The sequence below is a fragment of the Cetorhinus maximus genome, chromosome 4 (genome assembly GCF_964194155.1).
Source record: "Cetorhinus maximus chromosome 4, sCetMax3.hap1.1, whole genome shotgun sequence".
Taxonomy (NCBI): domain Eukaryota; kingdom Metazoa; phylum Chordata; class Chondrichthyes; order Lamniformes; family Cetorhinidae; genus Cetorhinus; species Cetorhinus maximus.
Window position 1 is genome coordinate 152,518,201 of NC_135882.1, and position 27,158 is coordinate 152,545,358.

Consider the following 27,158-nt stretch of genomic DNA (forward strand, 5'->3'; position numbering starts at 1 on the left):
AGTTAGGGTTTAGAGTGCACTGCCTGGAAATGTGGTGGAGGCAGGTTCAATTGAGGCATTCAAGAGGGCATTGGATGATTAAATAGAAACAATGTGCAGGGTTACGGGGAAAAGGCGGGAGATTGACACAAAGTCAAAATTCTCAGAGAGCCAGTGCAGACACGATGGGCCGAATGGCCTTCTTCTACACCGTAACAATCCTGTGATTCTGTGTCCTGCTTAAACCTGGTCAGCAGCAGCAGGTTGCACGGGCCTCCACCTGTATGTGACCTCTCTGTTTGTTTGTGGCTTGTCTTCTCCTGAAAGGACAGAGGAGCACTGATTAGTCCACGCTCTACCTGCAGCGCCATTGCAGCCTGGCCAACACCACGTGAGGAACACCTCAAGGGCACATTCGAGTCATGGCCCTTGAGCCACAAGGCACTCAGTCCAAGCAGCCAGGGCTCACCCCCTTGGCCAGCTCCAGCGTCATTGGCAGTTGGCACTCAGACTCTAGCACTACTGAGGTCCACGGGGACACACACCTTAACAGTTCTGTGCACTGATCCATGCCAACACGGCACTCACCCTTCCTAAGTGCAGCAGGTCATTCAAACTCTTCTGGCACTGCACCCATGTGCGCCACACCACGTCATGGCTGCTAACCAGCGCTGCAACCTCCTCCCGTGCCCTCTTTGTGAGGTGCGGTGGCCTCCTCCTCCCATCCCTGGGGACCAGGTTGTTACTCCTGGCAGGAGGACTGCGAGGCACTCATGCAAAAAAGCAAGGAGGGGTGGGGGTGCGGAGTGGCCACCCGACCTGCCCTCCCGCCTGACATCTCCGGCCTCACTCGACTCCATCACTTGAGTTTTCTAACGCAGACCAGATGTTCTTCTATGGCAGCCTTCCAGGGGCTGCCCGCGGCCTTTTTAAACCGGCCGCCAGGTTGCCCCCGCTCGGCCCTCCCCAACCAGTGGGGAGACGCGTTTCATGGTGGGCGGATCTTAATTGGCCCGCCAGCATGAAATCGCGGTCAGGGGCCCGATCATGAGTGGCGGCCCGTTTCCTGACCAATCCCGGGCAGGCTGATCACGCCCACCCGCCCGCCGAACTCAAAATTCTGCCCAGTGTTACTATTTTACATCCACAGCCTGCCCATCACATCAACTTCATGGTAAATTTAAAAGAAACCAGTTTATCTCAGGGGCTTTTTGGTTTCATCAGGTAATGCAGCCCAGGCTGGACACTGTAGCCCCGATTTTAACTCACGGCTGGGATTGAGACATATCTCCCTCACCTTGGCAGCATGAAGCATGGGAGATTTCGGGAAGGAATGACTTGAGGATTGAGATTGGTAGGGCAGTGAGAATTTGTTTAAGAAGTTGAGCCTAGAATCACCACGTATGAATAAGAGTATCATCAGTTGTCCAGATACAACAGAGTCGGACACGGGTGATGTTTGAAGGTGGAAATAATTGATCTTGATGCTGGATAGAATATAGTATTTGAAGCTTAGCTATAAGACATATAGGACTTAAGATTCTTAAATTCTTAATCTTAATTAGTTAAATCTTAATTCAGCCTCAATGTTACTAGAATCCAAAACCTCTTATTGGGGCAATTAATGCACTTTAGTGCACTTATGTGACATTTGATTTATTGCATTTTATTTAATTGAAATATTCATGGGCAGGATATTTGAGGTCCGATAGGGCGGGACAGGAGACGGGTAGGCCCAGAAAGTCCTGCCACCAGCCTGCTTAGTTGCCAACATGGTTCCAAACTGGAGATATTCTGAAAAACAAACTGGGTGGGGACGAGACAGCTACCCGCTCACAAGGGGCGGGTAGCCAGTTTGGCTAGTTCAGGGGCCTATTAAAGCTTCACACTGCAGTCAAAACATTGCCAGTTAAATGAAGCCGCTTCCCTGCAGTCGAAGGCTTCATCCCATCTCTCCCACACCCAGCATGTGGCCATCCAGCAGAGAGGTTGCTCCTCCATGGTCACAACCAAGTAGCTGTAACCTTTTTCAATTGAAGTTTTAATGCATGGTCTTCAGAGCGGACCACCATCTTGTGACACTCTCTTTCTCTCTACAGAGGAATTGGTACATCCTATCGCAGCTGGTGGGGTTGCTGATGTTTCATTGCTGGAAGGCTTCCTATTGGCACTGTAGCTTCAAGAGCCTGCTAAGGATGGCGAGTGAGGCCTCTGGCCATTAACTGGCCAATCTTGCAAAAATCATTGTTGGGTGACTATTCCCAACATGGTGGGAGGCCAGGATCTGCATTTGGTGCTGGTTCCAAACAGAAAATCTAGCCAATGTTCTGCAGACACAATCAAACTGATTACTAGAGAAACTTAACTAACCTGAATTACCAGACTTGTTCCCAGGATGATGGAGCTGTCCTATGAAGAGTGATTGGGGAAACTGGGTCTGTATTCTCTAGAGTTTTGAAGAATGAGAGGTGATCTCATTGAAACTGCAGAGATCTACTTCCGAGAGGCTTCTTTAGTTGAACAACAAACTTTATTCACAGAGCTGTTGGATTAGCTGCCTGCTTCTCGCAAGGCTACAACACACTCGCCCAGGCCATGAAAACTCCACCCGCTTATGAGATTCCCCGCACTCGGTGTTGATTGGCTGTTCTCACCACGTGACCCTTACTCAGTAAGGCTGGCCTTGAAGCACCAATCACCACATCCCTACCCCTTTAATTCCTCATTTCACATTCCTTACACAAATTATTTAATACAGGTGAATAGAAAACACTATCAAAAGTCTTAGAAATAATCACACTTGCACTTTGTCATGAATTCAGATTATGCAATTACATATATAGGCCCAGCAATTACAAATCAAGTCATTGAGGGGGTTTTCTTTTTTGGATAGGCTGGCGTAACTCTATAGCCTGAGGCTCTCCTACAAGATTAACACTAACAGGAAATGCGATAACGGGTACCTCTTTGGCACAGGCAGTTCATTACTATTTGATTCAACGGAGACATCAGTTACGTCTGTAATAGGTCGATCGGGTACATCGGTGCATTTGGGTTCAATAACATTCCTTGGTGGCAGCTCTGACTGTGGAAGTGTCTCCCTGCTCCTCAGGTGGTCCACATGTTTACCTTTATCAAATGTCATGCTTTATCAAATATCCACTTTTGCGACAGTAATAGCACTTGGCCTCCTCAAATCTACATGTTTCAGGAGTGTGGTTACCCCTACACCGGTAACATTTCAGCTTCAGGATCGCTGTCTGATTGCCTCCGGTATTTCCCTTTCATTTCTGGGTGATTGGGAATCAATCCCGCTTCGCGGCTGCTTCTGCGGTTTTGGCTGCAGGTTCCCGCCCTAACTGCTAAACGGTGCCATTTTTCAAGCTCTATAGCTCCTGCGAATCTTTTTCAGTGTCTTCCATGGTCTGCGCCACCTCCATTGCTCAAGTAAAAGTTATATCGCCTTCTGCAAGCCATCGACACTGAATGGCGTCGTTGCGCACGCCACAAACTAATTGATCCCGTAGCATGTAGTTCACAGTCGCTCCAAAAGCACAATGCTCTGACAATTTCTTCAAGTTAGAAATATAAGTCATGATCGATTCGCCTGGGGCCCTCACTCTTGTATTAAATTTGAATCTTTGCATAATGACCAATGGTTTGTGCTAAAAATGGCGCTTCAATAAATCCACGAGCTCACTGAACGATTTGGAGTCGGGCTCGTTTGGGGCTGTGAGACTGTGAATAAGGTTGTAGGTTTGACTCCCACAGACACTCAAGAGAATTGCTTTGCACTGTACCTCCTCCCCTGTTTCGTTGACCTGGAAATAAAACACAAAGCGCTCAATGTACTGACTCCAGTCCTCTGTGGAGGAGTCAAATGGGTTGATCCTCCCGAAGAGAGGCACCCTGGTGAGTATATATTTTTTTCTTTCTTTCCTCCTTGTACAGCAAGAGGTGGTACCAGGATCATTTTTCCTGGTCGCCAGGTGTAGAAATGTGCTACCGAGAAGCTTCTTTAGTTGAACAGTGAACTTTATTGACAGAGCTGCTGGATTACCTGCCTGCTTCTGACAAGGCTACAATACTTTCCCCCAGACCAGGTAAAGTCCACCTCTTATGAGATTCCCTGCGTTCAGTGTTGACTGGCTGTTCTGACCACGTGACCCTTATTCAGTAAGACTGGCCTTAAAGCAACAATCACCACAGAAACCTACAAGATACTTAAAGGAATGGACAGAGTAGATGCAGGTAAGATGTTTCCCCTGGTTGGGGAGTCTACAACCAAGGAACACAATTTCAAAACAAGGGGGAAGCCATTTAGGAAAGAGATGAGGAGAATTGTTTTTTACTCAGTGTGTTCCGAATCTTTGGAATTCTCTACCCCAAAGGGCTGTGGAAGCTCAACCATTGAGTATGTTTAAAGCCCAGACTGACAGATTTCCAAATACCAATGATATAAAGGAATATGGGATAGTGTGGGGGGAAAAGGCATTGAAGCGGATGATCAGCCATGATCATACTGAATGGTGGAACAGGCTCAATGGACTGAATGGCCTCCTCCTGCTCCAATGTTCCTGAATTAAGCAGTTTTCACTTTGGCCTTTAAGAACATACTGATATTGAATACAGCTGAAAGAAATGCTACTTAAATGTTATTTTCATTAAGTTTTGGTAAGTCTCTCGTCAAGTTGTCATCATGTTGGTTTGTCATTTAATATTGTAATTTTGTAATGAAGTCTTATTATTTGTTGGTCTAGCAATTTGATACTGTATCCATTTGAAAGGCATAATGTGGATGCCAAATCATCCAATATGGTGGGAAGCCTTCATGCCAGATATGTGCTGTCCACCATAGTGGAACAGGCATCAAAAGAAGTGTCCAGAGCCCAAGCCAGAAATAGCTGTTAGGCCCTTTGCATGTGTAATTGAGGGGCCTAATGCATGTTTAAATGTCTTCTTTAACAAATTGGTTTGGCTTGAATGCAGCCGACATTCGAATAACAGGCTTAAATGCAGCCAGTGGTCTTTAGAAAAGCCACTGCAAGGATTCGCCAAAAAGATAAGTTTTCCAAAAAAAAAATTACTTGTATGTGGAACCAGGAGGTGAAGGAATAATTATTCTGGCTCCATGTCATGCCCATGGTTATTGCTGGCCACCGCTTGCAACTCTCCTGGATATATGGCCTGTTAAGTTGGAACTACCTTGAACCCAAAGAGATGCTGCCAGCCCTACCCTAACACGGTTTAATGATTAGTTGGTCATGACACAAGAGATGAACATGGGTTTGAGCTCTTGCTTGGAATTTATGCTGAAGCAATGAAGAGATTTATTATTTTCCACAAATTGAGATTTTGACAGGTGGAAGCTGAATGCAGAAGTTTAAGGTCGCAAGAAATTAAAATGCAAATTAATTTTCCCTACTCTTCTGGGATGCTTAATGACAATCCGACTTTGTAGGAATAACATTTGTTACTGAAACTATGTTCAGTGTCTACGGGAGTGAGATTGCAACTAAATTCCTAGCATCTGAAAAAAATGTTAACATTGCAGCAACTTACTAGTCACCCTCATCATGCCATATTTGTGCCTGCAACATCTTAACAGGCACGTATTGGCCATGCTCAAAGGCAAGAGAAGGCTACATTGAGGTCCAAAAGTCAGATTCCAGTATTGTTGTGATTGCAAATACAAACAGGAATAAAATCATGGGATCTAACCATATTGGAGAATGAAGTTCACTAGAAAGGCATAGACAGGTCATAATTTGTTTCTTTATTTTAAGCACTGTCTGCTGTTTATGTTTGAGCTCAGTATTCATGACCTTTAAGGAGAGTCATCATAATTTATATGTTGGCGAAGATAAGTGAGGTGATCTAGAGATTCTCAAATTTTATTCATATCCACAAAAATATATTATGAACGAGTGTGTAAATCTAGAGGCTGAAGGTTCAGTAAATACAAAACAAAAACTGCAGAACAGAGCGCAAAATGCAAAGTGAGCTCCACAATGATTCAATACTACACCTGGAATATCTCCATTAAAATAGGTTTTCTTTTCAGAACATTTAACTGAAGGTTTGAACTCCAAATTTAAAGGGGGTAAAGCTCTTCTAAAAGCTGCAGTCTTTGTTATAAGATCCTAATGATTTCACGTGAATTTTCTAGGATTGGCTGACAATTTTAAAATTTCTTTCAGAGAAGAGCTCGAAAGATGAAATGCTGCTTCATTCTGGCTGGCGTGATTATTTTGTCCGTCATCGTCATCATTATTGTGGTTTCAGTGAAGCACTGAACTTGGTACAATACAACTACAGGTAAGGGCTCTGTTTATTTAAGTTAATAACTTACTCAATTGTAAAGTTACTTCAAGATATGAGCTAAGATTGGCGCTTGCCCTTATAGTTCATGCTTGAAGCTATATTTAATTTTGATAATGAGTTCAGTGAGCCTTTGGGACTTGGGATTTTAGATCTGGAGTTCTTGTGTATAAGGGGAATATCATGGCAGCAAAGCTGCGCTATTCAAATGTGGTGCTTAAACAAATTATGGAGTAGACCTTTCCATTTTTCTTTGGTGCCCTATGTGTAAAATCAGACTGCAAGCATGACAAGTTACTTAACATGTCAATTTTTGGTGGTATTTTGTGAGTGGAATTGGCAAAATAATTGTTCATGACCCCCCTCATGCAGGAGATTTGTCCTCAGATGCGCTGACCGATGTCCAGTCATCTGCTAATCCTGGAATGAGTCTTGTATGCTTTGGGCCTCAGGCTGCAGCCAAAAACTGCAGTTAGATTCATAAAGTACAAAATCTGGAGCAATGGTCTGATTAGGACATATGTAGATCGAAATGGAGTAAATCATTCAATCCTTTTGAGTGTGTTCTAGTATTCATGGCCGATATACTTGAATTCTATTTGATCCATGCCCCTTGATACCCAACAGAAACATATCCATCCCAGTCTTGAAAGTATAAATCGACACAGCATCCGTGGGCCAGAATTTTTGGCCCCCATTGGCGGCAGGCACCATGGCGGGAGGGGGACAATATGGCGGGAAGGCCAAAAATCGGCTTCACGTTGTCGTGAAATCAGTTAGTCATTGCCGCCAATGGCGGTCTGCCTTTCATGCCGTTCAACTTCGGGAATGTAATTTCAATGCATTTGCACCTGATCATCTTGCCTGCCTGCTAGAATCATCCCCCAAGCGCCCCCCCATGTCAAATTTACCCCCCACGTTGGTGTGACTTCAGAACGATGTGATCCACGACAGCATTTAAAAGGCGTGCACCTGGTGAGCTGAACTTCGAGGGGAACTCGGAGGTGAATGCACGCTAACGTTACACAACGCTCACGAGAGTTACCCATTCGACTTCAAGGAAGAGTTGCTGTGTAGTCAGGCGAGGTCACAGGGAAGTCACTTTTTCCTGGCTGACAGTATGGTGCCAGGGCAAGGGCTGCACTGTGGTTGGGGTGAGGGGTGACGGGGGTGGGGCGTTGGTAGCAAGACTGTTAGTAGTGAAGAAGGACATGCCGGGGCGGGGGATGGGGGTTGTTGGTAGGGAAGCGGTCAAGCATTAGGGAAACCGTGTATAAAGTGAGCATTCTTCCGCAGCTGAGACGGTTCAGACAAAGCCACATTGTCATGTTTGGGGTCGGGCCTCTAACTTATCTGCCCCCTCAAGCAACACGGAGGCATGAACATGGCATCAAAAGCTCCTGAGTTTCTCACCCCTTGGTTGCAGATTGCAAATTAATGAGCATTTTAGGGAGCTGCTAAACAATTAGACGACTGGACAAGTTGGACAATCTCCTTGCTAAAGTTGGCCATGGAGCAGTCACTGGCAGAGGCGCTCGCAGCCCCTTACAATATCAGCATCCCGGTTTGTACGAAGGAGAGGAGAGCAATGTAGGTGCCTGGCTGGGCAGAGGGAGGAATAGCACCCTCAAGAAGAAGGGGTGGCTGGGGCTCCTGCGCGCGCCACTGAAGAGACACAGCGAGCCATTACGGGTCGGTGCCCAGCCAAACCCAGCGCTTGTCATTCCTGCAGATAACTGAGCACCAGTGTCGCTGAGGACGTCCAGGGAACTGGTCGGTCACATATGACACCTGCTGCAGGATTTGGCGCCACGGGGACGTGGAAGGCATCCACTGCCAATAGCCATGAAAGTGACCGTGGCGCTCAATTTTAACACCAGTGGCTCCTTTCAGGGCTCCACAAGTGACCTTTGCGGCTCTAGAAAACCTCCACACAGAGGTGCATCCAGGAAGTTACGGACAGCATCTTCGCGAAGGCGTGCAACTTTGTGCATTTTGACTGGGATCAGGAAAGCCAGGAAGCAAGAGCGTTGGGATTTGTGCAGATCTCTGGTTTTCCACAGGCGCAGGGTGCCATCGACTGCACTCACATGGCGATTCGATCTCTGTGGCATCAAATATGCAAACCGCAAGGGGTTCCACTCGCTGAGAGTTCAGCTGGTCTGCAACCACAGCAAATGCATCCTACAGGTCTGTGCATGATTCCCAGGGAATATCCAGAACTCCCACATTCTCAGGCCTCAGATCCCTGACATCTTCCAGGGTCCACAGAGACTGTAGGGTTGGCTCCTCGGGGACAAGTGCTACCCACAGAGGACGTGGCTGATGACACCCATGCGGCGGCCTCGGAGCGCAGCAGAGGGAAGGTACAACGAAGCTCGTGCTGCAACTCTTGCTTTGGTGGAGGAAACAATCGGGATGCTGAAAATGAGGTTCCGGTGCCTGGTCCGGTCTGGTGGAGCCCTGTGTTATAATCCACAGAGGGCGTCATGAATCGTCATTGCCTGCTGTGCGGTACATAACCTGGTGCTGCGGGTGGGGAACAGGGAGGAGGGGCTGCCTGAGGAGGAGATGGAGGAGCTGAACATCTCCTCCAATGAGGAGGACGTTGATGGAGATGAGGGTGATGAGGTCCTCGAAGGCAAGAATGACAGGGATGAGGTTATCGTGCTTTCCATACAAGGCAGGTGCACTCGGGGACTCTCATAGCCGTTAGATTTGTGGAGGATGATGACAACATGCAGTGAGGATACTCCATAGATCCTCACACTGCATCTGTGAGCATTTGACTGCTGTCTGGCTGATGACAGCACACATACCCTCTGCGATAAAACTCCTTTCATGGAGACGCAATGGATGCCCATAGCCCCTACATTCCAGGAGGATGATGATGACAAGCAGTGAGGACACTCCATCGATCCTCACATAACTTATGTGAATGTCTGACCCCTGTCTGGCTGATGGCAGCTCACTTGCGCTCTCTGATCAAGGTCATGTCATGGAGGTGCAGCAGGGAAACTTTAACTTCTCCTGATCCTGTGGCATCCATCTTGAATCCTTCAGGACCAGACTGTCACTAGACACAGGTGCTGATGAGTTGGGGGGGCAGCTGCATCTCAAAGATACTGGAAGCACACAGAGAGAATGACAGAACCCTGCACTGCCAGCCCAGGACATTCCAGCAGCAATGATAAGCCCAGTCGAGGTGCAGGCATGGCTGACGTGTCCAGTGGCTGTGATGGCCCACCGTCAGTGTGCTGGGAAGGTTGCACAAAGCATAGGGAGGAGGCCCTGGACTGAAATACCTGCCTTTATCTTGGGCAGGAACCACGCTTTCACTTTAGACTGACACGAACATTGCTTATCTTAACAAGTAGCCATAGACATGGTGACACTATTAGGAGTTTATTTACAATAGCTAACATTCTGTGCTAGTGATTAACGCCTGTGCCAATGTAGTGAAACAACATTTTCTTAACCTTCCTAACTTTGCTGCTACATCTTGGTGCTCTCCTGACACCCACAGTGGAGGCGGAAGCAGCCTGCTGACTGCAATGTCTTGTCTGTGATGACCTTGGCGGGAGTCCTCTGGAGGGCCAAAACCAGGAGGGCCCTGACCTACCTTCGGGGTCCTGCTGTGTGGCAGTGGCACCCTCCTCAGGCTGTGGAGCTGCAGCTGCTGGGGTCACAGGAAAAGGAGATTCGGATGGGCCAGTCACTCCTGGGGTCACCAAGATGGATGGCCTTGAGGTGTACACCTGCTGATCATCCTCCATATGGATGCTGAGGGCCCCTGGCTGACTCCTTAGCAGAAGGGGAAGCTGGAGTGAGATCAGGCATCCCTCTTGCATTTACGCTGTTGGAGGCCAACTATGGCATCACCGATGGAGTTGAGTCTGCACAGCAATGCAGGACTGATGTCCTGGGCCAAAGTCTCCATGGCAGCCGCCATCCGACCAATGTTGATCTTTGTGCATTGACATGCTGGCGCTAACACCTCAGACTGAAGGCGGAAAGACTCTTCCATAATGCCTTGCAACCTGAGGAGCGCAACGGAAATCCCTTCCTGATGTTCCCAAGCTTGCCTTTGCAACTCCAGCTACTGAGGTATGACCGGGTTCAAAGGCTCCTCATCTGACTTGGACTCAGCAGATTTCTGGTCTTCAGCAATCCTCCGATTGCCAGAAACCTGGGCAGTCCCTGTCACTGCCTGCTATGGATCAGACAGTGCGATGTACTGAAGAGATTGTGATCCCGAGATAACTCGAAAACTAGGTCCCACTGAGGTGTGTGTCTTGCGCTGATGGAGGGCATGGGTGAGCACTGTGGGTCTTCACTTAGGGTGTCAACAGATTCTCCTTCCAAGGTGTCTTCAGGGCTTGAGTCGAGGACTTGGGTCATGGACCCCATAGCTACTTTCCAGATGTGCCTGCGAAAACAAGGAGAGATAATTAATGTATGGCAGGGGACTGTGGAACAGGGGAATTGACTCAAAGCATAGCTATCTGATGGATGTTGTACTGCTGGACCCACATTTGGTTGAGCACTGCCTACCTCACTGTCTGCACAGTTCAGATCGTCACCGGCTGGATAACTCTACTTTCAAAGTCTGTGAGGACCTTGATGTCAGGCATTCCTCCTCCAGTCTATGACCACCCCCTTTTGTTGTGTGCCAACTTGTCCTGCATTAATACAGATGGAGAGAGTGTAAGCAGGACGCTAGCCAGGCCAGATGGTAAGAATGCCCGGCATGTGTGGGTGGTGAGTGATGCCATGGCCATGATGAAGGCACGATCTCCAGGGCAGATGAAAGTGCGTATGAGAGAGTGAATGGTGATGTCCCTTGAACTGGTAGTGAGTGAGATCAGTGTGGATGTGTGTGAGTTGAGAGTGATGAGAAGAGTGACTTACCCTGGTGGAATGGAGGAGATTATTCATCCTCTTTCGGCACTGTTTGTCCACTTTTGCAAGGCATTGGCACTGACCAGCACTGCCACTGCCTCCCACGATGGATTGGTGACCTTGCTTGCTGGTCTTCGCCCAGAGAGGGGGAAGAGGACTTCATATCGGGTCTCCAAAACGTCCAGCAGGTGCCCCAGAGAGGCGCCACTAAATTTAGGGGCTGTGGCCTTCTTTACTTTCAATGCCATCTGTCACCTGGAGCAGTCCAGGTCTGAAGATATGAAGTGGGCTGCATTCTGATTTGCTTTAAATATGGCGGCCGAAGAGAGGGAGCGCTGAGGTCACAGAGTGGCAGGAAAATCCAAGCCTGCCCACCAGCGATCCAGCATGTTCCCCGTGAAGGCATAATTAATGATGCGGCACTCACCAGGTCAATGGGATGATAGGGTGCAAAAGCTGCCACTGCAGTCAACCGGTAAAACGTCTTTTTTCCCACCCACTACCACACTTTGTCCAAAACTGGGATGATTCTCTGCCCATAGTTTTTTTCATTCATGGGATGTGGGCGTCACATGACCAGCATTTATTGCCCATCCCTTATTGCCCTTGTGAAGGTGGTGGTCCACCTTAAACGGCTGCAGTCCATGTGGTGTAGGTACGCCCACAGTGCTGTTAGGGAGGGAGCTCCAGGATTCTGACTCAGCGACAGTGAAGGAATGGCGATATAGTTCCAAGTCAGGATGGTGTGTGACTTGGAGGGGAACTTGCAGGTGATGGTGTTCCTGATCACCTGCTGCCCTTGTATTTCTAGGTGGCTGAGGTTGCGGGTTTGAAAGGTGCTGACGAAAAAGCCTTGGTGACTTGCCAAGGAGAGACTTCCAGATTTCCATTACCCTTTGTGTGAAAAGATGCTCCCTGGTTTACTCCTGAATCGCATGGCTTCCATTTTAAGATTGTGCCCTCTTGCTCTGGATCCCTGTACCAGAGGAAAAAAATTCCCTGTATCTGCCATATTAAATTCCCTTTATCATTTTGAAGACTCTGATTCAGTCACCTCAAAGCACTGTAAACGCAAAAAATACAACCCTCACTTATGCAACCTGCCCTCATAATTTGACCTATTAATTCTGTGTATCATTCTGCTGAGTCTCAGCTGCACCCCATCCAAGATCAGTATGTCTTTTAATGAGGCTTGTTGCCCAAAACTAAACATTATACTCCCGCTGAGGTCTCACCAAGACTCTGTACAACCAAAGCATAATTTCCTTGTCTTTGTATTTCTTGAGATAAATGCTAACATTCAATTAACCATTTTGATTACTTTTTGCACCTGTGCATTCACATTTAAAGATTTCCGTGAATGGATACTTACCATCTTCTGTAAACTTGGATATACGATTCCCTATTCCTTCAGGCAAAGTTATGACCTCTGATGTCCTCCAAGTATCTATCCTTAGCCCCCTCCTATTTCTGATCTATGTGCCATCCCTCGGCAACATCATCTGAAGGCACAGCATTAATTTTCACATGTACACTGCTGATACCCAGTTCTACCTCACCATCACCTCTCTCAACTCCTCCTCTGTTGCAAAATTATCAGATTGCTTATCCAACACCCAGTACTGAATGAGCAGAAATTTCCCCCAGTTAAATATTAGGAAGATTGAAGCCATTATTTACAGTGCCCATTCCTAACTCCCTTCCCTAGCTACTGACTCCATCTTTCTCCCTGGCAACAGTTTGAGATTAAGCCAATCTGCTTACAACATTGATGTAAGATTTGATCCTGAGATGAGCTTCCAATTGCAAATCTGCGCTACCAATAAGATTGCTTTTTTTTCCCACCTCCGCAACATCGCCTCTGCCTAAGATCACCTGCTGCTGAAACCCTTATTCATGACGTTGTTACTTCCAGATTCAACTATTCCAATGCAATTCTGGCTGGTCTCCCACATTCTACCCTCCGTAAACTTGAGGTTATCCAAAACTCTGCTGCCCGTGTCTCAACTCGCAGCAGGTCCCGTTCCCCTATTACCCCTGTGTTCGCTGATGTACATTGGCTCCTGGCCAAGCAACCTCTTGACTTTAAAATTCTCATCGCTGCTTTCAAATCCGTCCATGGCCTCGCCCCTCCCTAACTCTGTGATCTCCTCCAGCCCCACACCCCTCCGAGATATCTGTACTTTTCTACCTCCGACTTTTTTTTCATTCCCAGTTTTAGTTGCTCCACTATTCCCAAGGCCCCAGGCTCTGAAATTCCCTCTCTACACCTTTCCACCTCTCTACCTCACTTTCCTCCTTTAAGGCACTCCTTAAAGCCTACCAATCTTTGGATCATCTGACCTAATATCCCGTTCTGTGGCTCAGTGTCATACTTTTTTTTGTAATGTTTCTGTGAAGTGCCTTGGGACATGTTATTTTATTAGAAGCGCTATATAAATATAATTTGTTGTTAATATATTTGGTAAAACGCCAGGGTCCGAGTACAGATTCCTAGAGAACATCACTTTTCACAAATAGAAATTATAAGTGCTGCAAGCACTCAGCACCTTTGGCAATATCTGTGGAGAGAGGAACAAAGGTAACGTTTCAGGTCTGTAACCTTTCATCAGAACAGACCTGAAACATTAACTCTGTTTTGCTCGCCACAGATACTGCCTGACCTTCTGAATGTTTCCAGCATTTCCTCTTTTTATTTCTGATTTCTAGCATCCGCAGTATTTTGCTTTTGTATCATTTTTCATATCCTTCCAATCAGTGAATTTATCCCTACTGTTTTATCCCTCCTGTTTTCTTTCCATTTTAACCCATCATAAGGTTATCTTGTGCCCATGCATTTCCACTTTTATTAATAACGAGAACAATTATATGCTGACCCTCTTTGATCAGTTGACACTTGTCTGAGTGCTCGGTCACTCTATCCTGATGGTAGATTCCAATAACTTTTCTACAACTGTTGTTAAACTGCCAGAGTTGTAGTTACATTGTTTCTCCCTCCCCTTCAATCATAAAGAAGGGAAGATTTGCAAGTTTCCCAATACAATCTCAAACTATCATGGTGGATTCTGAACTCACGCTCTCAGTTATTAGTCCAGACCTCTGAGTTATTCAATAATACAATCATTACACTTTATCCTTAAAACTGCTTAACAGGTTGCACTCAATCATCATGCAAATGGTTCTAAGTGGCATCAATGTAGGCACGCAACCACTTCACCCAACCCCTTGACTTATCTTGCCTTTGGTTCATGATCCCTAGAAACCAGAAAGAAGAGAGAGAAAAATGTGAAAAAGAAGTGACACAAAACAGGGCAGACTGGCATTTTATCAAGTCCAAAGTATGTGCCTGAGAAATATCTGTGGCATATGAATCTTAAATATACTTGTACTGCTTGTCTAGAAAAACTTACATCCTATTGCCATATTGTATCAACTTTTCCATCAAGAACTCTAATGTTGACAATGTAAACTTTGGCCAGAATTTTCCAACTGGAAATTCCCACCGAAAGTCAATGGACTTTTTGCTGGTCCAAATTTTCTGTCCCACCTGCAATGGGTCCCACCATGGGCAGGACCAGAAAATCTTGGCCAATGGAAACTTTTCATGCTGTCATTACATTCTGCTGCCAGTGGTGGTGCTGTAGTGCTGCAGGCTTGCAGTCCCTCAGAGTCATATATAGCGTCATAGAGGTCTACAGCACAGAAAAAAGGTCCTTCGGCCCATTGCGTCTGTGCCGGTCAAACAAGTGCCTAACAATTCTAATCCCATTTTCCAGCACTAGGCCCATAGCCTATAGAGCTATACTGCCTGTAATCCAGGTCAGTTCTTATGCTTCAATCTACTTGCTCCTCTGTTTCACAGATTACCGTAAAAATTGCCTTAACTGCAAATAATAATATCAAATCAAATTCAAAAAATAAGGACACAATGGGCAGGGTTTTGCTGGAGTGGGACACCTTGTGGCATGCACTGTTAGTTGGACCTTCTCCTACACTTCAAACTCAAAACTTTTTGCGCCTTAGCCTGCTGGAAGTGCAAGCTGATCATGGCGAGGGCAACAGAACCTCTGGAACCTTAATTAACAGCAGGACCTACAGTGTATCACCTTAATCTATGAGATTTAAAGATTGAGGAATAGACAGAGGAACAATGGGGAAGGAGGGTGATATAGAGTCAGATCAGGAGAGAAATAGAAATAAAAAGAGGGAAAGAATTATTAAGAAAGGGAGAAAAAAGAAACACAAAGGAAAAGTAAGAGAAATTATGGGTCAGAAATTTACGTTGATCAGGCAGGCACCCGACCTGAACACACGTGAAATTGCATGAAAGGATGTCGGGCATGCGTCCCGATGTCATCGCGCACACGAGCAATATTGAGGTCGTTGGGCACTCGCGGGAGTCGGAGCAGCGCCCGCTGACAATTAGAGGGCCAATTAAGGCCATTAAAAACCCTACTGCCCACAATTTTACACTGCCTGTGAAATTTTGCCCTTGTCACATGGGCAAAACGGGCAGGCAGCCAGCCCGTTTTTAACAAAACCTCATTCAAGGGCACGATGAAATGTCCGGGGTGCAATATAATCAAAAGAGGTACCTGGGGACTGATGTTTTTTAAGTTCTGCTGTCAGGTGCTTGAATGTGTTGCATAGACACAGTTTGGTGCATTTTTTTTCTTGTCCTTTAATCTGTCCAGGTCTGCAGCTCCCTGAGGCAGCTCCGCAGCAGCTCTCTGCCTTCAGGGAGCTCACTAGAAGACCCCATCCGCACCCTCACTTTTGTCAGCACCCACCCTCACTGTTCCAATTGTTGACGTTGACATTTTGAGTCCGTATGACCCTTCTTCAGAGCTACTGAAGAAAGATCAAACGGACTTGAAATGTCAACTCTGTTTTTCTCTCCACAGATGCTGTCAGACCTGCTGAGTTTTTCCAGCGTTTTCTGTTTCTCTTTGTGTGAAGATAGTTCTCCTCATCTTAATCCTAAATGGCTGACTTCGTATTCTGAGACTGTGACCCCTAGCTCTAGGCTCTCCAGCAAGGGGAAACATCCACCCAGCACCTATCTTGTCAACGCCTTCGGAATTTTTTTTATATGTTTCAATGAGATCACCTCTCATTCTTCCAAATTCAAGGGAATATAGACCTAGTCTACTCAACCTCTCCTCATAAAATAATCCCCTCATCCCAGAAACCTTGGTTGGACTCCCTCCAAGTCAAATATGCCCTTCGTTAGATAAGAAGACCAAAACTGTACACAATAATTCAGGTTGTAAAGAATTCCAGGAAGAGGCTAGGATTTGTAAGCTAATTACATGCCTCTGTTTTATTTTCAGGGTTTTCCAGTTTTATCCTTTGTGCTTCTCCATCAGCGAGAGAAAGAGAATAAATGAAATGGAATAATACAAAGCCAAACAATACAAATATTGTCAATGTAAGAGCAGTTTCCTGGTGACATACGCATTTACACTAACAAATATCATGAATTGCCCACAACTACAGAGTGGAAATTATTAGGCAGATTTTTTATCACAAATGGGTAATAGTAATAAAATTTCAAATTATTAAATGTTTTGGTGGTTCGTGTGCTTTTTTTTTTGTTCCGAGAATTGTGTGGTTCCTAGGCTTTTTTAAAATTGATGAAGCCAAAGTTAAAAGACGGGCGCATAATGATAGACTTTACCATGGTTAAAAGGATAAGAAAAGACAATAAGGTAAGTCAACAAACAGTGGTAAGGTGATGCCAAAGTTGCCATGGTACAGATTCCTGGTGAACACGCTTGTCATATCCTGACAATCAGAGGACATGCCCTTTATCCCTAATCTTTGTCTCCAATCTCAAACCAATTACTAACCCATGTCACAATGTTACAACCCATGCCTCAATGGAAAATTCTCTTTCTTGCTTTCAAATCCCTCCAGGAATCCATAATTTCCTCCAGCCCCACAACTCTCTGTGGTATCTCCGTTCTTCTATTCTGCCCACTTGAGCAACCCCAGTTTTACTCACTCCATTATTGATGACCATGCCTTCAGCTGGCCAGGACTTAAACAGTGGAATGCCCTCCACAACCCTCTCCAACCTCTCAACCTTCCTTTTCTTCTTTAATATGCTCCTTAAAGCCACATCTTTCACCAAGCTTTCAGTCATCTATCTGAATATCTGACCTGATTCGTTGTCATATTTAGTTTTATATTGTGAAGCACCTTGGGACATTTCATTATGTTAAAGGTGGTATATAAATACAAGTTGTTGTTGTTCTTGTTGAATATCTCCAAATTCCATGTGCTTTCATTGGAAGTAATAAAATTAGTGGATGATGGTGGGAACAACTTGGTTCTATAATTGGTCAAGTAATAGGAAACAAAAGGTGCTAATCAACAATAGTTGGATTGCTGTGTGTAGAAAAGTTTCGCGGAGATCAATAAATGCTCAGTGTTAAGAATTACAAAAGAGACCAAACATATTGAGCTGGATTTTCATGGGACCTCCCCAACTCCGCGGACCTTTAAAGATGTCATCCAGGACCCAATTCTGGGATTGCCGGCCCCATTCCCAGTGTTTCCAATTTTTAACAGTGCATGTAAAGCGTGTGGGCTGATTTGGGTCATGAGTCCACACTCTGCATTGCCAACCTGGTCGACTCCATTGCAGTGATAGGCATGCCCTCATTCTCCACAATTTTCATGGAAAAGGACCAGTCATGGTTCATGGAAACTCAGAGGTGTCATGAACTGTAGTCTGGATGAGAGAACCTTTTGAAAGGTAAGTTCAAAAAGTTCTCCTCATGCCAAACTATGCTCCTCAACCAAAGCTATGGCCCACCATATGAAGCTAGGCATCCCAACCACCCCCTGTGGCTCCTCATGCCTCCCATACCAAGGGATGCCCCCACCCACCTCCATGGCCCCTCATATGACCCCCCCCCATTGCCCCTCATGCCTCCCATGCCCAGGTATGCCTTACAACCAACCCCTATGGCCCCTCATGACTCCATGCCAAGCTTTGGTACTTCCATGCACATTCACCCATTATGTATAGAACCAATGAATCAGATGGTGACAATCGGATGTGTAAAAGAAAGCTTTTTTAAAAATTAATTAATTGATAACTTTCCACTTTCTGAAAAAAAAACTCATTTTTGCTTCAGCCCAATAGAAGTGTCAATTTATCCAGACCCTTTAAAGTGGCAATAGCGGAAACTGCAAGTACTTGAAATTTATTTATCTTGTATAAATAAACATTGCGAATTGACAGCATATGTCACAGAGCCACAGCTGTCAATCAAGCAGTGATTTCCCTGGGGCTCAGGTCTTTCTGTACCCTAATAGATGTCTGGGCTTCTCAGTCAAGAATGCATAATGAGGTACTTTGTTTAAAAAATGGCCTGCCAACTGTATTATTGTGTGGACAGCTTACTATCTGCATCAGTTGGCTTGGTAACAAGTTTAATTGACTATTTATTTTAAATTGATAGTTAGGCTGCTAATTTAAGTGACTTTGCACCCATTGTGTTATGGGGCAGAGCTCAAGGGTGGGTGGGAGGGTGGTGGGCTTGCCACCCCTTGTGTTTTATGTGCACTCCCAACCCCAGCTGAAAACATGCCCTTCAGAGGACTGTAAAATCTAGTGCCTGATTCCTGGTGCAGGTCTACTAGCCACAATAGTGCCTTAACATAACAGTAAGACTAACCAAAGGAAATAGGTGCAAAGTGCAAATGTGCAGTGCCCAGTTTTTAGGTGCAATGATTGGCCTTAGAGACCCAAAATGGTGTCTGCACAGCGCGCATGCACTTCTGGTGTGAATCACACTGAATGCCATATTGATGAGGGAGTGAGCATCCATCAAAAGAAAGCAGAGTAGACAAATTGTGATGTTGTTCAACATGCAATGATGCCGGCACTGCTGTTTTGGAGTTCCACGCTTCAGCTAACACTGTCTTTTAATCACTCACGGTTGAACACACATTCAGCAACAGAAAGGTATGAACAGTTGCTTTTTTAGTTGCTGATTGATTTCTGTTGGCTGTGGCTACAAAAGTTTACAAGCATTAGTGCTTTCTAGATTTTATAAATTTGCTGAAGTGTTCAGGGAATGGTGCTGAAGGACTTGCAAAAACTAAAAAACTGTGGATGCTGGAAATCTGAAATAAATGTTGAAGGACTTGATCCTGACTTCAGGCTTCTGCATAAACCAGAGGCTCTGAGACAGTAGTCAGCATTCCCCTTTGAATACAGCATGAACAAGAGAATGAGCAGCAGGTATGCCCATCAGGGAAAGCTGCTAGAAGAGGGTTGAGGAGGTCGGTGAACAGCACTCTCAGCAGGAGGCCATATTCCCACTGGGTGCTTATGGAGAAACTTTCCTACCTGAGCCCAAGGAAGGAACAATGTGTGAGTCTTGATCACTGAAATCTACCATCTGCTGCAGCCACAATTACAACCTAAGAGCAGGACAAGGATGGCATTGCCAGCGGCTGCGAAGATGACAGTGGCCTTGAGTTGGAGATATTTGCAATACCTTGCAGTTTGCTGTTCGCTGGGAAGTGTGAGAGGTCACTTATGCTTTGTGGAGAGCTGAAAACATTTCATTCTCTCTTGCCACAGAGCAGGACTTTGGAGCGAGTACGCAGCCTCACTAGGTTTGCAGGATCCCCCATGGTGCTGGTTACCATATGCTGCATGCAGGTCACTAAATTAGCAGGCGTGCATTTCAACTCTGCCCTATATTGGAGCCAAAAGAGATTCTACCCCCTCAATTACCAGCTGGTGTGTGATCATGGGCAGCGATCCATGCAAGTCAATGCCCAGTGTACTGTCAGTAGTCATGATGCCCTCATTCTGCGGCTATCTGCTCTGCCATCTGCACCACGAGAAACCAAAGGGTGACTCCTGGGCGACAAGGGACGACCCGCTGATGACATAGCTAATGACTCCAGTGGACAAACCATGACAAACATGCTGCCGCATCAAATGTGATAAAGCAGACCATTGGCATATTGACACAATGGATGGAATCTTGTGAGGGTGATGAGTGTCTTGGCCTTCGGTTAGAGAGCCAGCAAGACTCTACAGCACCACTTTTCGGGAAGGTGCAACGCATCTTGTGCCAATCAGGCAATTAACAGAACTGCAGTGGGCCTTCCCTGGGTTCAAGGCCCCTGAGGGGGAAGAAGTCCCACCCACCAAGAGCTGCGGGCCAATCAGAGACTGCCAGCTCTTCTGTACTCAGCAGCGCCATTGGAGAGGTGATGGCTGCTGCTGGTACTACACCCACTTGAGGCCCAGGATCAAGGAGGGACCCAAGCGCAAGTGAGTGATGACAAGAGGGGTGGTTGAGGAGGGGTGGGTTGGCAGCAAGGTAGGGAATGGTTCTCAGTAGCCCTACCCCTACTTCCCGATGTCATTTGCCTCAATCTGGGACTGAATGCCTTTGAACGAGGATCTCCTTTTGGGACCCCGCAATCAAACACATCAGGGTTTGCTTGTCGAACCCCCCACATGGCAAGTCCCATGCCCATGCCTGGGTTAACACCAGTGGTGTTAACCCTTAAGTGGGCACTAATGTGGTCCCTCCCCCCCGCCCCCCAGCAGGTGGAGGTAAGAAGATATCCCCACCCCACCCCCCACCCACCTGCTTAAATGGCCGCTGTGCCACCAAACCTGCCTTGAAGAAAGGAGGGACATTGTGGTAAAGTGGGGTACCATGTATCTTTAAGAGAATGCAAGTGGACTAACCATGTGACAGTACTGACCAATCAGTGTACAGCGTGGGCTACCGGTTAACTGTAAGTCTAGAGCTAGAGGTGGTTGTGGGAGCACACAGGGATTTATTGCTCTGCCTTCAGTTGCAATAAAGAATCACAGTTTGTTCTTATGTTGGTCTCTCTCCATTATTGATAGCGAGCGTCAACTAACAAGTGTATATGAAGGCGTGCAATTTGAGTTCACTTGATTAGTGAACTCATAGACTCAATACATAAAACTGCCGATGAGGATGAACATAGCAAAATTGTAAGGTCCCTGAGCGAGAATCCGCAAGATGGGTCAACAAAACAGTAGAAAGACAATCTGTACTTAAGTTGTAAAATAGACGGCAATCAGAGCAGAAAGTGGTCCTGCAGCCTTAAATTTTAAAAAAGAGAAAAAAAAACCTGCAGAATTGCGATTGCGGGGTTCCTGCTAAAACTTGAAAAGAGTGCGAAACACAGCACAAAAAAAAGGACAAAAAACAGTGACTGCTCTTAAAGTGGCAGTACGTTTAAAGAGGTAAATGCAAGAAAAATGGCTGTGGACAGAAAATTATAAGAAACCCCAGAGTGAGGGGGAACGCTGCAGAAGGCAAAACATGATCGATTGACGACAGTCAAGAAAGCTGCAGTAAGCCAAACACCTGAATTTGTCATTAACTGGGAAGCCATCGGAAGCACAGTCCCCTTGCAGTCGTTCACGATGCCGCAGTTCAGGCGTGTCGATCCATTCGACCCCATTTCAGATGACTGGTCTCAGTATGTTGAATGCCTAGCATTCATTTTTTACCGCTAATGACGTTGTGGGGAGGGAAAAAAAAGGGCAATTCTTTTGTCCACATGCGAGAGCAAGACGTATGGGCTGATCCACAGCCTCACGTCCCCTAAAACCCCCGATTCAAAGACTTTTGAAACCACCTGAGAACAAAGTCCTCAGTCACTATGCAGCACTTCAAGTTCAATTCAAGGAATAGGCTTCTAGGGGAGACAATAGCTGACTATGTTGCCATTTTAAAGACATTAACTGACCTTTGCGAATTCGGAATGTCCATTAGTGATATGTTGAGAGACCGACTGATACGCGGGATTGGAGGTGATACTATTCAATGGCGTTTGCTAGCTGAAGCTAATCTAGACAGCCATGGAGAGTGCTGTTAGAAATCTGGAAGCTATAAGAGATACACGAAATGGCACCATCCATCTGGTCGGGTGGGACAGACCAGCAACAAAAGGCATGAAAACATCAGACCCCACAGAAAGGCGGGAAATACCCCCATGCACAGATCAGTGAAAAACAGCAGTACCACAGTGAAAACCTACAAAATGAATGAGAGAAATGCATCCAGGCATCCAGAAGGCGATCAAAAATTCAAACAAGTTGAATGCTTTTTCTGCCACCGCTGTGGTCACATAATGAGGCAGCATTTTAAAGACGAAGGGAGAAATCGTGAACTATGTCTCATGGAAGAACCAGAAGAAATAGAATCAAACATCCATTCATTATATAACCTGAAAGTGGGTAGAACCAAGCCAGTCCAAGTAGTTATTATAGTCAATGGACAATTCATTAAGATGGGAGTTGATACTGGAGCACAGATGTCCGTCATTGGAGAACATACATTCAGATACTTGAGTAAAGGAACCCACCTTTTAAGATTGGAAGTTTCAGATACTAAACTGGGAACATACACGAGTGAAGAAATAAGACTGAAAGGGTTATATCTAGTCTCGGTGATGTATGGAGATCAATCTGAAAGGTTGCCCATGATAGTGGTAGCTGGAGAGGGCTCCAGCTTAATAGGCTGCAACTGGCTTGAAAAGGTTCAATTGAAATGGGCCAAAATTTTTCAAATTACAAAAAAGGCTTACAGGAATTGTTGCAAAAGTATGCTTCCGTTTTCAACAATGAGTTGAACAATGTAGACGCAAACGCAACCCCTAGATTTATAAGAGGCAGACCAGTTCCTTATGCTCTACTGGACAAGGTTGAAACTGAACTGAACAGACTGGAAAAATCGGGCACCCTACAACCAATTTTCTGAGTGGGCGGCACCCATCGTTGTTATACTGAAGCTGGACCAAAGCGTATGTTTATGCGGTGACTATAAGCTAACTGTCAATAAAGTGGTCAAAACTTGATGGACACTCGATACCCAAGATTGTGGAATTGTATTCGAAGTTGGCAGGGGGGACTACATATTCGAAATTAGACATGAGTCATGCCTACCAGCAGGTAGAGTTGGAAAAGGACTCTAGGGAATTCGTCACCATTAATACACACTGAGGATTGTATCAATACACACGTCTATCCTTTGGGGTCTATTCGGCATGTGCTATTTTCCAAAGAACAATGGAAAACTTGCTTCAAGGATTGCCCCATATTATTGTTTACTTGGATGACATACTGGCCATGGGACTGACCGATGATAAACACTTAGCAAATCTAAAGGAGTGCTTCACACAAGTGGGGATATGTTTAAAACGAGAGAAGCGTGTGTTCCCAGCTAAGGAGATAGTTTACTTGGGCCACGAGGTTGATGCGCAGGGCTTGTATCCTGTGGAAGAGAAAGTCCAGGCCATTTATGAAGCTCCTGAGACATACCACGGAGCTTAGGACCTTCTTAGACATGGTAAACTACGACGGCCGATTCCTCCCAAATCTCTCTACTGTGCTGGCCCCGTTGTTGGGCCTGCTTACGAACCAGAAATGGAGTTGGCAAGTCCCGCACCAGGATGCCTTCCTGAAAGTGAAGCGATTGTACAGATCGTCAGCCTCATTGGTCCACTTTGAGACCAAGAGGAATTCATTTTAACATGTGACACATCCCATTATGGAATAGGGGCTGTCCTTTCATATCAGATGGTGGATGGTTCTGAACGACCCATTGGTTATATATCTCGCACACTCATGGAAGAATTTTTGGGTTGGCGAGCAGGGGCGGGGCCCGCTCGCCAAAGCGTGAAATGATGCGAGGTGACGTCGGGCGCACGTCCCGACATCACTGCACGTCATTTAGATTGTCGGTTCCAGACTGTCAAAGGCCTATTAAGGCCATTAAGAAAGTAATTAAAGTTGTTAAGAATGCTGTGGCTGACGGGCAGACGAAGAGCCCAGGCGGCCTTCACATTTTTGATGAAACCTCATTCACGGGTGGGATGAGGTTTCATGAAGGGTTTATTAATTAAATAAAACCTTTTGAAAGAATTAACGGACATGTCCCAGCTCATGTGACAGCTTCACATGAGGGGACATGTCCTTAATTTCTTTTTTTACCTTTCTTCAATGTTTTATAAGTGAAAGTAATCTCCCTAAGGCACCTCTGTGCCTGCGCGAAAGAGCGCAGGCCCCGACTCCAGGAATCTCCCCCCTCCGCCTGCACAGGGAGCGCACAATGCATCATGCTGGGCCGGTGGCGCCGATTGGGTTTGGGATCGCCCCTGCACAAACCCCCCCAACGGGAGGAAATTTCTGCCCTCAGTGTCACAATATTCCCAAATTGAAAAAGAGGGCTTATCAATTGTGTTCGGCTTCCGGAAGTTTCATCAATATTTACACAACTTCCATGGTCGCCTTTTCCATATTATAACCAACTACAAGCCCCTACTGGGATTATTTGGAGAAGATAAAGCGATACCCCCATCCAGAGCTCGCATCCAGAGATGGGCACTAATATTAGCCACCTATGAATACACTTTTTCACCGTTCGGGTAGTCAAATCACACATGCCGACGCACTAAGCTGCCACCCCTTGCCAGATAATAACAGGGAGGCTCCAATTCCCCAGGAACTGGTCTTAGTGCTAAGTTTTCTTGGGTCCCCCCTCGTTCAGACCAGACAAATCTGTGAGTGGAGAAGTCAGGACCCATTATTGTCCAACGACCGGGAGCAGCTCTTGAATGGTTGGTCAGGTGGATCTAAATCCAAGGAGATGAAACCGTAGCCTGATCGCAAATATGAACTCTCCTGCCAGGACGGCATATTACTCTGGGCAGTAAGGGTTATCGTGCCCCCGAGGGGGGCGAAGGCCGTTATTAGCCAAGCTACATCGTACTCACCCGGGCATTAGTAGAATGAAGATGCTCGCACGCATCTATTTGCAGTGGTCAGGCATGGACTTGGATATTGAAACCCAGGTCAAAAGCTATCCTCAATACCAGCAGGTGGAAAAGCTCCCACCCTTAGCTTCATTGCACCCATGGGAATGGCCGGGCTGGTCTTGGGTGTGGGACCCTACTCGGGCACAATGTCCCTTTTACTGATTGACTCGCACTCCACGCGGATGGACATTTATGAAGTCTGGTTGCCTACGTCGGCTGCCACCATAGACAGTTTGCGGTAGAGTGTTGCAGTGCATGGGTTGCCGGAGGTCCTTTTGTCTGACAGTGGGACCGCTTTTACCAGCGGGGAGTTCCACAGGTTCACGACCCTTAACGGCAATACCCGTATCAAAACCTCACCCCGCCACCCAGCATCGAACGACATCTCTGAGCGAGCAGTCCAAACCTTTAAATCCGGGATGAAAAAGATGGAAGGGGATTCCATCAGCACGAGTTTGTCCCGGTTCTTGGTCGCATACCAGACCATGCCACACACAACGACCGGCATTGCCCCTGCAGAACTGCTAGTGAAGAGACTTCTCTGCATCTGCCTGACCCTTATGCTGGCTAATTTAGAGGAGAGGGTAGAGGAAAGCCGAGAGGCGCAGAAGACCAGGCACGCTGGTCATGGTTGCGAAAGAACTTTTATGGTGGGAGATGTGAAGAACTTTGGAGATTGGCTAATAGGAGAGGTGAGTGTAGTAACTGGATCCCTATCCTATAATGTATCGGTAAACGGCCGAATAATCAGATGACACGTGGATCATCTCCGCAAAAGAACGTCAGTCCCACAAGAAGAAACGCAGTCTTCCTCCAAGCTAGAGTCTGTTCCACATGTAGAGGACAGGTCACATGATTTGGAAGTACCGGTGGGGCCTGTGGGACCCGAGGGGGTTGGGGAGACAAACCTGCCAATTCCCACTGAGGAACCTAGTGGACAACTGTCCCCTGAAAAGGAGGTCTTGGAATAAACCAGCCCAGGTTGTTGAACTGTGATGCTCAACATGTCCGAGAAAGCCTCCTGAGAGACTTGATTTGTAAACAATTATTAGTGTAAATAGTTCAAATGTTATTAAGTTTGTCAACTGTACTTTTTAAATAAAGGGGGTGGGATGCGGTAACATCAAGTACCATTTATCTTTAAGAGAATACAAGTGGACTAACCATGTGACAGTACTGACCAATCACTGCGCAGCACGGGCTACTGGTTAACTGTAAGCCTCGAGCTGGAGGTGGTTATGGGAGCACACAAGGATTTATTGCTCTGCCTTCTATTTCAATAAACAATTACAGTTTGTTATTATGTCGGTCTCTCTTCATTATTGATAGCGAGCATCAACTAACAGGTATATATGAAGACGTGTAGTTCGAGCTTATTTGACTAGTGAACTCATAGACTCAAAACATAAAAGGCATAAAATTCTGCCTAACGCTTCCATTGCCTGGACTGCTCTGAAGGACAGTATCCGACAGAGCGGGTGTCAAGACTCATGGTGGTGTGTCAAATGTTGGACAATCTCCCCACCATGAGGGCAAAGCCCTTGCCACCAGCTATACAACAAGCAACTGAGGAACAGAGGGAAGAGGAAGGGAGGAGGTAATGCAACAACCCCTTCTGGTCAGCTGTCCATGAACAAGTAATCCAACTTCACTCCTATTCCCAAGTCACCAACAGTCCTATATCTCACCATCGTTCTGTTACCACCATCACATCATCCACTTGGCAACAATCCAAGAAATAAAAGCCAACATAAAATAAACATTTCAAATAAGATCAGTCCATGAGTACAAAAGTCAATTAATCCTCCTTTTGTATTCCCTTGGTGCCTGTCTTCTGTGTGTCTTTGACTGACCTACTCTTCCTACACAGTGATACTCCAATGACTGTAATTTGGCTGGTGGAAGGCTGCTGACCTTTTGTGGGGGTGACAGCAGATAACCTTGAAAGACGACCTTGAGGAGCTCTAGGCCTAGAAAGCTTCTCTTCGGACTACACCATTAGGACATGGGTGTCTGAAATCTGGGTTGGCTGGCTAACAGGGCATTGACAGAGAGGCAGTGGTGTCAGGATGAATGCTGTCACCCTGAGAGAGAGGACAACAGAATCACAC

The 27,158-nt window shown here is 46.2% G+C and overlaps 1 protein-coding gene across 2 annotated transcripts in view; it reads left to right on the forward strand.

The window, feature by feature from the left end:
* tsnare1 (T-SNARE Domain Containing 1) overlaps positions 1 to 16,768 on the forward strand; it is an 875,956-nt gene extending 859,188 nt beyond the window's left edge. For both annotated transcript variants that reach the window (XM_078540971.1, XM_078540972.1), the window contains exons 11-12: positions 6,180 to 6,297; positions 16,536 to 16,768. In XM_078540971.1, coding sequence (XP_078397097.1) covers positions 6,180 to 6,275 — 96 coding nt within the window. In that variant the 3' untranslated portion in view covers positions 6,276 to 6,297; positions 16,536 to 16,768. The remainder of the gene's footprint in view (positions 1 to 6,179; positions 6,298 to 16,535) is intronic.
* Positions 16,769 to 27,158: the final 10,390 nt, after the last annotated feature.